Here is a 12,258-nt window from a genome sequence, read left to right on the forward strand (position 1 = left end):
TCGCAAAGGAAACTTCTGTTTTGCGTATAGATCCATGTATAATTAAATCCTACGGAATTTCAAGTCAAATGTAGGCTTATTGTAGATTGGTCTGGGGGGTAGCATTCTTTTTACCGCTGCATATCGAGCCTGTATTCAAAGTAGCAAGACCTGTAGCACGAAATGACTAGTGATGAACTGAGGGCGAACGAAGGGAAGCACCAGCCTGGAGGCAAGGAGACTTGGATTGGTCAGGCCCTCACGAGGACAAGTTCGTTTGTCGAAACCTTGGCCACGTTGGGCTCTAAATGATGGCTGAGGCTTTCCTTTTAGTCCATCTGTTGATTACTTCTAAGTCTCCATATTCCCGCGACTCCGCTGTCTTTGTTTCGATCACTCGTGGCGGTTATCCGAGTTCCTCCGGCTACTGGGTACCGTTGCGGCGCTCGTTTGACGTTGTGCCTTCTCTCTCTCTGCGCAGAATGGGCAGCTTCACATCGGCCCCCAAGATTGCCAACGAGGACCAGGCTGACTGCGACCTGGAGATGGAACAACAGCGCTCTGTCACACGCGAAGAACTGCTCGATCGCTGTCGCGAAGAACTGCGATCGCTGCCCCCTCAGCTGAAACGTAACTTCACGGGACGCTACCAAGAGCAACCCGGTCCGGAGACCGTGCGGGTGCTGCAGTGGAACTTGCTCTCACAAGGTGAGGGCCTACTGCCTACGTGCTTGTCTTGTGTCTCCTTTCTTCGTGTGTTGTTTTATTCGGCGCCGTCTTTGTAATCATGCTTAACCAACTAGCCCACCAGCACATGCTCAGTGCCTGAACAAGATTTGGGCTAATTCGTGTCCGTAATCCACGACGGCAGGTATTGCGCTTGCGTTCGTGCTCACGTGTACTCGTCTCCTAGTTTGTGCGCAATACCTGCCCTCTTGTCTGAAGCGTCTTGCGTGTCATATGTACCTCCGAAGTGTGTAACTACACGCAATTTCACTTGCGATGCTTATACTTCACCTGAACGTTTTTATTCATGCTATGCAAGATCGTTGCACATATCTCGGAAGTTTTACCCGCCGTGACAGTCCGGTGGCTGTGGAGTTGCGCTCCTGAGCTCGAGGTACGACGCCCGTTCGATCCCGTCCGCGGCGGCTGCATTGCGATCGGAGCGAAATGCAAGAACGCTCGTGTACTTACGTTTAGGTGCGTGTTAAAGAACCACGCTGGTCAAATGAATCCGAAGTCCCCCACTGTGGCCTGCCTCTTAATCAGATCGTGGTTTTGACACGTAAAACCCCAGAACCTTTTTTTTTTTTTTTTTCATTTTGTAGCTTTGTGTTCAACAGCGCACAATATAACCTGTTCTCACAAAACTCCATGAAAACGTTTGCTCGCGTTAATGGTGTAAATGCATTATTTAGAGCACTATATGACTTAAATTTGAACGTAGTTTGACGGGTAGCCTTTACACTATATAGCCTATAGGCTACTTCGCCGGCCCGTAATGACTTTCTTGTTACCTATATATCTCGTACGCACGTCTTATGAAACAAGTTCCGGGTCAAAATTTTTCATACATTGTCTATAAACGATTTCTGACGACACTATTGCTATAGGTCGTTTACCGATATAATATATCGCCTTTGCAGATAATGCCTGTATAATTTCTGTGGAATGGCTAAATAAGCTTTTTTTGTGTGTTAAATTGACCGTTCACTTCATTTCACAGCCGCGTAGGCGCAGGACGAGGAAAAATAAGTGTGTTATACTTAACGGCGCCAGCTCTTGCTCATGGGGGCCACCTCCATTCGCGGACACGCGCATTTCAATACTTCTGTTTTCCCAAGAGTTGTGCTATCGCTGGACCGAGCGATAGCATGGTGTTAAAAAACGACTGACGCTATTAGGAAAACGACCGATGCTGTTAAAAAAAAAAAAAAAAAAAAAAACCACCAGGCAGATGTCCCCGCTCCTTAGAGAACAGCCACATCTGTACAGGGCATTGACTTCAATGCGTATGCCGCGACGTGCGTTGGACGATTTTTCACTTTAAAAGATCCCCCGAAAATTACTCAGAAACTGGTCAGCTTGCGTCGTAGAGCTGCGCGGATAGGAATATTTCAGATACGCCTGCGACTAATAATTTCAAACCGGAGGTGCTCAACTTTAATATTGCAATGGGACGGATACATCTGCACTGTAAATTTGTCATCGCCCATTACTGTGACGTCGCCCGCCGTCTTGCTTCCCATTTGTAAAATTTTTCCCTGTAACAAATCAAAATGTTCACATGCAGCCAGAAATGCACCGCAACTACAATACTGCGATGCTTGCGCATCGAAAAGCAAGTGTTTTGATGCACAGCAGAGAACGCCGACAACCCTTGTAGACAGTGCGAGCGCGGTCATCTGCACTGGACGCGCCTGAGCAGCTGGCTGTGTCACAGAAATATCCCGCAGGAGAGTTTAATATCTCACCCTGTGAAATTCTTCTGTCGGATATTTCTGCGCGCGTAAGGCTGTCAAAATGATTGCATAGTTTTCTACTGCGTGTTTTGTCACCGGACGTCTAGTTAGAGCTCCCTTGTCGGCCTCTGTAATTTTTTTTAAGGCCGTAATGGTAAGGGCGCTACCAGTACGACAGGAACACCCTTAAGGGTGTAAACATTTTTACAGTGTCTGTATTCCAAGCTATCCAAACTTTCCGTTCCTGAATTGAATCAGGATTACTTTGTTTTGCTCTTCGTTCTTTATTTGGAAAATATTTTGAAGCAGTGGCTCGTCACATTTTTGACTCGCTAAGTTTCCTCGGTACGGTCACTATCTGATTATTTTCTGCCCAATCGCTCGCGGGTGTGCTCAGTTCCGATAGATTTGTTCTTGCTGCGCGCAAGGCTTGAAACGTAGCCGTCTTGTACGTTGTAATACCTTGTAGCAAAGATGAATTAGCGCTAGTAACTCGGTTACTCTTGTGGATCGTCACAAAGCATTCAGCTTCGACCATTCCTGTTCTATTGGCGTAGTCCGTCATTTATAGTGCATATATGGTGCGCATATATTCAGGTGTGCGCCCATTCACTTACTGACACGTTGGCGATAGAATGGGCGGAAGTTTTCGTGCCAGCTGGGGTAGACGTGTGCATATATTGTGCGTGAAACTTACTATGACAGGTAGCGGCGCCACTCCCTTTGTCATTGTTTAAAGAGCGGTACTGACTGTTGCCGACGTTCCGGGGCTGAAGCACTTTCTTTGAAGTTTAGCAATACAATGCTGGCGGATGAGCAAGTTTCTGCATCCTCGAGGAAAGCCGTACATCTCGAAGTGCCGGTAACACGTACAGACAGTTGCAGCAGCGGGCCGCGAACTTGGCCGTACAGATTCATCCGTTCCGTAATATGCCAGCCAATATTTTTGCAGCTAGCTACTGCACACGTCTTCAATCCTCTGAGTCCACCCAGCATGATTGGAGAGCAGTGCGTTAGCGAAAACTCGGCGGAATTTCAGACAGCTGGTCGCACAGAAGCAAGGTGGAGGCGGTATTCGTGCGCTGTCTCTGAGGCTGCGTGCGGCGCGCCGCTGACAGCGCCATCTCGTTTCTCATGAACAAAGTGCTCCGCAAAAAGGGTCAATACCCGTGCAGGCATGGAACGTAAGACCGCAATGGCATTCGTTATGAATGTAATTTACTGTGAATGACATTACACGTGCCGTGTGACAGAAATTAACGAATGTAATTTCGTCTGAAACGAGGTTACTTTTTGAGCCATTCAGTGCGTCAGACATTGCGACGCTACGAGAGAACCAAGTGTTCCCGTAACTTCTGGTACACCTATAGACGCTTCTAATGTGAATGGGCAGACGACGCGTTCACAGTTTAGAGTTATAGTCAAACATCGTTTCTTTAATACTAGGTGTGGGAACAGAGTAAGAAAGCAAGAACGATGACAAATATACCACACGTTGTAGTTGTACGCAAACCGGTGTTAGCATGCGCAGTGGACTGAAATGAACGGTCTGTAGAGCTGTGAATGTTTTAGAGGCACCTTGTGGCAGCTAGTCCCCGAAAGTGCACAAATAAGGAAGAAACGCAAAAAAAAGAACATCCTGTAACGCTGGTCGGTGCAGTAGGTTATGCGTATTTTCTTGCTCTTCAGAAGCCTTCGGAGTAATTAACGTGTCCACGTTCAAACATATTTCTTCCTGCCGCAGCCCTGGCCGAGCAGGCAGACGGTTTCGCATGCTGTCCCGACGCGGCCCTGGACTGGAGCAAGCGCCGGTGGCGCATCCTCGAGGAGATCCTCAGCTACCAGCCGGACGTGGTGTGCCTACAGGAGGTGGACCACTACAAGTTCCTCAGCGCCAGCCTGGGCAGCGTCGGCTTCGACGGCACCTTCTACCCGAAGCCGGACTCGCCGTGCTGCTACGTGCGCGGCAACAACGGTCCCGACGGCTGCGCCATCTTCTACGACCGCGCCAAGTTCGAGCTGGTGCGGTGCGAGAAGCGCGTCCTCGAGGTGTTCACCTGCCAGTCCAACCAGGTGACGCTGCTGTGCATCTTCCGGCGCAAGCTGGACGACGCCGAGCTCTGCCTGGTTACCACGCACCTCAAGGCGCGCCAGGGCGGCCTCCTGTCCAGCCTGCGCAACGAGCAGGGCAAGGACCTGCTCGACTTCGTGCGCGCCCACCGCGGCCGCAGGCCCGTCATCATCGCCGGCGACTTCAACGCCGAGCCGAGCGAGCCCGTCTACCGGACGCTGATGGCGCAGCGCGACCTGCCGCTCGAGAGCAGCTACGCCGTCCGGCCCGGCAGCGGAGGCGTCCGGGAGGAGGAGCCGCCGTACACCACGTGGAAGATCAGGCGCGAGGGGGAGGTGTGCCACACCATCGACTACATCTTCTACACGAGGCCCGACTTTGAGCTCGAGGCCCGACTGGACTTCCCCACCGAGGACCAGATCGGACCGGGCAGGGTGCCCTCGCTCGCGTACGCGTCCGACCACTTCTCTCTCGTGGCCGACCTGGCGCTGCCGTTCCGAATCTCCGACCAGCAGGTCAACGAACTCCTGAACGAAGAAGGCTCCCACCGCGGCACTGCTTCCTAGCGATACGACAGGCGCCAATCGGCGCGCGCCACCTTTATATCGCTCTCTGTAAATAGCTTCCTTTGTCGCAGCTTGTTGTATGCGCTTGGCTTGTAATGAGATTCTTTCGCTCGAAATTGGTATGACAGTAAAAATTTAAAACAGCGAATTTTTGTTGTGCTTGTGTTTTTTTACTTTGCTGCAAAAATATCAGTGTGAGCAAAGTGAGGCGCAACGTATGTACGGAATGGTTTGCGGGAGAAAGGCTGCTCTAATTTGTGCTTATAGATACATAAACTTTATTAAAAGAATAATCAGAAAAACCGCTAATGGTCGGGGCCCTTAATCCAGTGCTCCGCTGGCTCTTGCAATCTTCTCAGCTCTCTTAATCAGCTTGAGCTGGTCGTCGAGGGCCGAGCTGGACAGCAGTGCCTCCCATTGCTCCCTCGTTATGTTCGTGTCTGGGTGTTCTATGTTGTGTAGTGTGCACTCCCACGTAATGTGGTATAGGGTTGGTGTGGCCCCACACCATGGGCATTCGTCCCTGTAGGCTGTGGGGTGTATCCGATGTAATATGTGTAGGTTTGTGTAAGTGCCTGTCTGGAGCCTACGCCAGGCAGCGGCTTCTTCTGTCGTTAGGTTTCGATGGGGTGGTGGATATCGCAAGCGACGCCCTCTGTGGTAGTTCACGATGGCTGAATACTCGAGGTCGACAGGGTCCAGGTGCTTGTGCTTATAAGACGAGATGGTCGCAGCATTATGAGCTGTGTTGCCCGCGCCATATGGCTGCAGGCTTTTTCAGGCTTGAGTCCGACCTTTCGCGCATACGCGGCACGACTGTTTGTTATGGTTGTTTATCGACCCATGGTTTCGTGCAAGGGAAGCCGAATTGGGTGTCAAACCAACCTCTTCCGGTGAAGTCTGACGGCGGCAGTATGGCACAAACCCGCCAGCGCGGAAAGCGAATTCCAGTTTGTAGGAGTACTGGCACGATATGTTACTTTATTTTTTCTTTTCAATAATGAATAATTGTAGACCGAATGGTTATGTATCAAGCTAGGACTCTTAGACCGCAATGCACGATTACATCTTTTTAATGCAACGTGCTCAAACTATCGGCCTGTAGTCTGTGTTCTTGCGCTGTGTCCCGTCTGTTTCCTTCGTCGTCCTTGGTCGCTGTCTTTGGGGGATCGTTTCACTTCAGCTTGACGTGCTGTTTGGCGCGTCGCATCACTGGAGCAATGGGCGCCTGCCCGCTTTCATAAGCAGGTTACGTCCGCTGAAAATATCTGGAAGAGTGACTGGCTGAAAATATCGCTCTAGGACTCCTCATTATAGTAGCCACGTGGTGTCACAAATGACAGGAGCTCGGGTAAGTCTCCCAGTACACAAATCGTGAATGCGTTCTCGCAGCTGTTCGTATAATGTAGAAAATCTGCAATGTAATGGTCAATGGAAACGCTTAAGGTGTTTCTGGCAAAGTTGGTAGACGTGGGTAACGCACAATACAAGGAATGAAGTGTGTAGGCTAGATCAAATCATGAATGGTGCTGGTAAGTACGCAAAAGTGTGGGCACATTGCAAGTATGCCGAAGTACACCGAAGAAACGCCAAGCTGTACACAGGTGGGGGATTCATTCAAGTCATACACTCTAAGAACAGTTTACACCCTTTGGTTTGCCCCTTCTGCCACACAACAATAATCGTCATCTGCCTTGATGCGTTTCCTTTCTTTAACGCTGCGAGCCCGGAACTTTCCAGTACCGAACGGCACGCGCGTTATCAGCATAGAACAGTTTACACCCTTTGCAGTGCCGCTTCTGACAACGCGCGTGCCGTTCGTTACTGGAAAGTTCCGGGCTCGCAGCGTTAAAGAAAGGAAACGCATCAAGGCAGATGATGATTATCGTTGTGTGGCAGAAGGGGGCAAACCAAGGGGTGTAAACTGTTCTTAGAGTGAGGAGCTCGTGTAGCTTCCATGGAAGCTTGCAAAACAGGTCCATAACGCCGGTGGCGAAAATCAAGGAAGCTTCTAGGTGCGACGACCTATTTCCTGACTTACTAGTATATAGCAAGAACTACAAGAAGTACTGCGAAAAAGCCAGGCAACAAAGCGGGGCTTAATGTCATCTTCGATGACCAGTGCGCTTATTGTGACATCTATGATGACCGTTCCGTCTAGTGTACCAGCTATCCGTTAAATGTGCTAAAGGCTAGTATAATTTGCTGCCTTGAGGTGAGGACGTCCTACATGTCGGCTAATATCCACATAGTGACGGAATGTCAGAGAATACGAGGTCTAATGTGTTCTCTTGATTCATCGCTGCGATGGCTCCGCACCCTGGCCACCAAAGAGTCCTTGTTTCTGCAAGGGCAAAGAAAAAGATAATTATGCACATCCCGCGCAATGTGGGAATTGATGTTATGCGAAGCATTTTGCTGGCAGCTGGCTATCCAGCATCATTTGGGGTACCGCAAAGAGTTAGCAGGTGTCATTCATGTCATGTCAATGATGTCATGCAAAGATGTCAAGAGTGCATGTCATGCATATATCCTGTTATATATCCACGCAGCTAAAGAAAGCGCATTGACGGAATCACGAGCACATACCTGGCAGTGCAAGCTAGTAGACAACCTGGGTCAGCGCATCGGCGTGAGATAGATAGATAGATAGATAGATAGATAGATAGATAGATAGATAGATAGATAGATAGATAGATAGATAGATAGATAGATAGATAGATAGATAGATAGATAGATAGATAGATAGATAGATAGATAGATAGATAGTATGGAAACAACAGCGCTCCGCCGATTCCCTCTGATGACGACCGATTGCCATGGTCACCATGAATACCAGGCGTGAATTCGCTTTTCCAATGGTAGCGTGCAGCTGATGGTCTCTACACTCATTTTTGCCGCAGATCCAGTTATTAGGTGACTTTGGCGCGCAGTCACGGACGCCACACCGAAGACGTATTCACCGCTACCAAAACGTGGTTGTTGGAGCTTGAGACAAGCGAATGAGATAAAGGGTGCGTTAAGTTACCGCGCTCCGAAATCCAAAGCCACGCACTCAAGTGTAACTTGTTTTATCTATAGGGACCTTACACTCCAAGAAAAGTTTACCCCCTTTGGGGTGTATATGTGCCACACAACGGTAATCGTCATCTGTCCTGCCCGCATTGCCTTTCTTGTAAGCGCCGCGCCCGCTACTTTCCTGTCGGCAATGCTATGTCATGCTGATAACGCACATGTCGTTCGCTACTGGGAAGTACCGGGCTCGGGGCGTTAAAGAAAGGAAATACGGCCAAGACAGATGACGTTTATTGTTGTGTGGCAAGATACAATCCAAAGGGTGTAATTTACTATTTTTTGAGCAACAAATGGATATGATTTGCCACGAACCGTTAACGTTACTGAGCATCTTAGGTCCAATGCCCGGCCCTTCAAAACAGCGACGGGTTTTGGATTTACTGTTCAAATATCTGTCAGAAATTGGTCTAATAGGAATGCTTCAAAATTGCACACTTCATATACAAAAGCCTAAATTTACCCGCCATGTCACCTGTGAATATTAGCATCAGGTCCGCTCGGACATTTCATATTTATTTTTATCCTCCTTTTCTCCCACTCTCTTCTGGAATCTTTTAATCCCATTCCCCATCCCTATACAGAGTAGCATGCCAGCGGTTATATACGCGCCGGCAAAATTCTCTGTTTTTCTAATAAATAGCCCTCTCTCTCTCTCTGTTTAAGAGTGAACTCGAAGATGATGAGTTGCTGGCATCCCCTTTAAAACGGAACGGCGACAATGCTCCCCTAGCCCGCTTGAATTAATCAGGTATGCTATACATGCTTTTCATTCTAGCGTTTCTCTATACATCTCCTTAATCGTTTTTTTTTCTTCCGCTAAGCGTTTGTATCTACCGTTACCTATGCCTGCACACTCTTAAGCAAAATTACACCCTTTTGCCACACAACAATGATTGTCATCTCTCTTGTCCGCATTTCCTTTCTTCAACGCGGCGAGCCCGGTACTTTCCAGTAACGAATGGCATGCGCGTTATCAGCATGACATGGCATTCCTGACAGGAAAGTAGCGGGCGCGGCGTTTTCAAGAAACGAAACGCAAGCAAGGCAGATGACGATTATTGTTGTGTGGCAGATACACCACAAAGGGTGTAACTTTGCCTAAGAGTGTAGCGGATCCTGTCGTATCTCTTCTCTGTTTTTATTGCGATTGCAATTGTATGGACACTCCAGGCACATTTCTTCCGTCGGCGTCGCCGTGAGATACTGTATAATTGCAAGGGCGACAAATTCGTTGCCGTGCGCCGTGTATGCTTTATGCTGGAGAGAAAGCACGCAAGGGTGAGCTGGTGGCGAACGCGGCTCAATCTCGTGTGCGCGAGCGAAAAAGGTGAAAGTGGGTGCCCTCTCCTATCGCACGCGAGGCACGGGAGGGGGGGAGAGGGGGGGGGGGGGCGTTCTTCTCCGGCGGCTGCTGCTTACGGCGCGGCCGGGCCGTATCTTGAAAGCGATCTGCGACGTGTCCAAAGCGCGTGCCCGCGCGGGCCTCATCTTCAACGCGATCTGCGATGTTGTTTGCAGAGCGCGCGTAGTTACCGCAGCTTCGTATGCGCTGTGCTTTCGACATTTCTTTCGCGTTGAGGCGAGAGATGAACGAAGGTCAATTCGCTCGCTGCTGCTGCCGCGATTTCTCACTTCACCGTTTTTACAGAGTGTTTCCGTGATCGTAGAGCGAGATGTGTTCATGTTTACCTGTAAGCGAGTGACACCATGCTTGTTAATTAGTAATCGAATGTTTGCAAGTTTATGCGGCCGATAAAGCTACTATCCTTACTTCGTATATCTATATACTAATTTGCTATAGCAATCGATGCTTCGCCTTTCTGGCGAAACTGCGACTTTTTTCTACCAGTACTCCAAACGTCTCTTGCTTAACTCGACTGCTGACCGGTTGATGCCTTCCAGCCACTTTAAATCCAATCCCTTCTGGAAGACGCACGTTACCTACGGGTCTCACTGGGTGGATACCTTCTGTTAGAATCGCACCGCTGGCACGAGTTGTTGGGGTCTCGGTGCTGACGCCCGTTATTGCCAATGGGTCGCAAGCCCCAAGGGTAGCGTTGGCCTGGCGGCCTGGGGCACTGGAAGCATCCGAAGGTCCCGGCAAAGCAAGAGAAGACTGGTAACAGAACAACTTGTTTATTCTAACATAGCAAAAGAGCGGCCGGTCAGTTCGACCGAAGTGGAGAGACGGGAGAGCACGTAACTCAACAGTACAAATCGGAGCCTCTCTCCTGGCGTCCGGGGGCAGCTGCTCTTATACTCTCGGCGTCGCGGTCCAAAAGGGAAGGTCACGGGATGAAGGTCACGGGATGAAGGTCACGGGACGGCGGAGCATGAGCCCACGACGGCGCGCACGGTCGAGCCGAGAGACCTGCTGAACCGAGTGCAGTGACGCATCGCCAACCCGCCCACACGACGGCGCGCACGGTTGAGCCGAGAGCCTCCAGGCTCCTCATTCGGGGAACTCCGCTCCCCGGCTGCCGCGCTTTGACAAGCGAGGGCACACACACACACACGCACACATGAAGACACGTGGCACTGAAACACGCCTGGACACGCTTGGCGGGGAAGCGTTGCGGCGGCGTCGCACGGGCCAAAATGTCCGCCGCTTTGAACGAAGCCCCGGCGTCCGTTGCATCCGCGCCGGCATTACCGCGCGTTGTAGGCGAAACGTAACAGACCGCCCCGCCGGGGGAAGGAGATCCCGATGGTCAGGGGACTGCATCCGCTGTCCGGAGGGATGTCGCTCGATGATGCTCATAACCGAAGTCGGGCGTCCTTTGGCGTTTCTTGAGCGCAGCGCACAGAGAAGGCCTCGTTCTCACGTTCAGGTGCACACAGGACACTGCAAAGTGACTTCGGGAGAGTTGACATTTTTGTTCTCGTTTCCGGCAAGCGTTAGAACTACGCCGAAAGTCAACCGCTCAGTCAGCAAGCACGGCACAACCCTCACTAAGCCCTGCCAGGCTCTTTCCCCTTTTATACTGCTGCCTAGTTCCTTACAGTAGTTTAGCAGCACTCAGAACGCGTCCACAAATCGGAAAATTGCACTAGAAAGCACATCATCCCTTTGAAACACTACACAAAAGCAATAGGTTAAAAATCCTGCCTCAGGAAGAAAAACATCAGTAACAAGCAATTTTGAGGCTGATTCCCACGTTAGGGGCTTCGACTTAAGCCATCGGCGTTACCGTTGAGACTCCCCTTTTTGTAACGCACCTCAAAGGAATATTGTTGCAAAGCGAGGCTCCAGCGCAGGAGGCGGCCATTTTTGGGAGAGATGGTCTGCAGCCATTGGAGAGGGCAGTGATCCGTTTCAATGATAAACCTCGAGCCGGCTAGGTAACATGACAATTTCTGAACGGCCCACACGATACACGCACACTCTTTCTCGGTGGCGCTATACGCCTGCTCACGACTCGTCAGCTTACGACTAGCATACAGGACGGGGTGTTCTACTTCTCCATTTTCCCGTTGGCACAGTACAACGCCCATGCCTCGCTCACTAGCATCACACTGAACAACGAACCCTTTTGTGTAGTCGGGCGATCGTAGCACAGGCTGGCTTGTTAGGGCGCTCTTTAGGGCGCTAAAAGCTCTTTCCTTCGTCTCATCCCAGACGACTGTTTGCGGCTCTGTCTTTCTTAGAGCATCCGTCAAGGGAGCCGCGATATCAGAGTACCTGGGGATGTACCTCTGATAGTAGCCGGCGACACCTAAGAACGACCGAATATCGGTCTTCGTGCGCGGTTGCGGGAAGTCTCGCACAGCGGCCACCTTTATTTCAGAGGGGCGGCGACGACCCCGACCAATCACGTGTCAGAGGTAGACAACCTCGGCTTGTGCTAACTGGCACTTGGGAGCCTTGACTGTCAAGCCCGCATCGCGCAGGCGGATTAGCACTGCCCGCAAGTGCGCCATATGCTCAGGCCAGGACGCGGAGAATATCGCTACGTCGTCTAGATACGGTAAAGCGAATTCTTGCTGTCCCCGCAACACTTTATCCATGAGGCTTGAAAAGCAGTATGGCGCGTTCTTCAAACCAAAACTCAAAACTTTAGGACGGATTGTCCCCATTGGTGAAATGAACGCCGCATACCTA

At 50.4% G+C, this 12,258-nt stretch overlaps 2 protein-coding genes across 4 annotated transcripts in view; one reads left to right on the top strand and one right to left on the bottom strand.

Moving 5' to 3' along the window:
- The window catches only part of cu (NADP/NADPH phosphatase nocturnin), a 67,498-nt gene extending 62,269 nt beyond the window's left edge, over positions 1 to 5,229 (top strand). For all 3 annotated transcript variants that reach the window (XM_055073966.1, XM_050183321.2, XM_050183322.2), the window contains exons 2-3: positions 461 to 687; positions 4,189 to 5,229. In XM_055073966.1, the coding sequence (XP_054929941.1) occupies positions 461 to 687; positions 4,189 to 5,081 (1,120 nt within the window). In that variant the 3' untranslated portion in view covers positions 5,082 to 5,229. The remainder of the gene's footprint in view (positions 1 to 460; positions 688 to 4,188) is intronic.
- A 1,821-nt stretch (positions 5,230 to 7,050) lies between these two features.
- The window catches only part of LOC126536798 (acid-sensing ion channel 4-A-like), a 41,687-nt gene continuing 36,479 nt past the window's right edge, over positions 7,051 to 12,258 (bottom strand). Inside the window, exon 10 of the mRNA XM_050183801.2 lies at positions 7,051 to 7,425. Within this exon, the coding sequence (XP_050039758.1) occupies positions 7,344 to 7,425 (82 nt within the window). The 3' untranslated portion in view covers positions 7,051 to 7,343. The remainder of the gene's footprint in view (positions 7,426 to 12,258) is intronic.

The sequence above is a fragment of the Dermacentor andersoni genome, chromosome 4 (assembly GCF_023375885.2).
Source record: "Dermacentor andersoni chromosome 4, qqDerAnde1_hic_scaffold, whole genome shotgun sequence".
NCBI lineage: Eukaryota > Metazoa > Arthropoda > Arachnida > Ixodida > Ixodidae > Dermacentor > Dermacentor andersoni.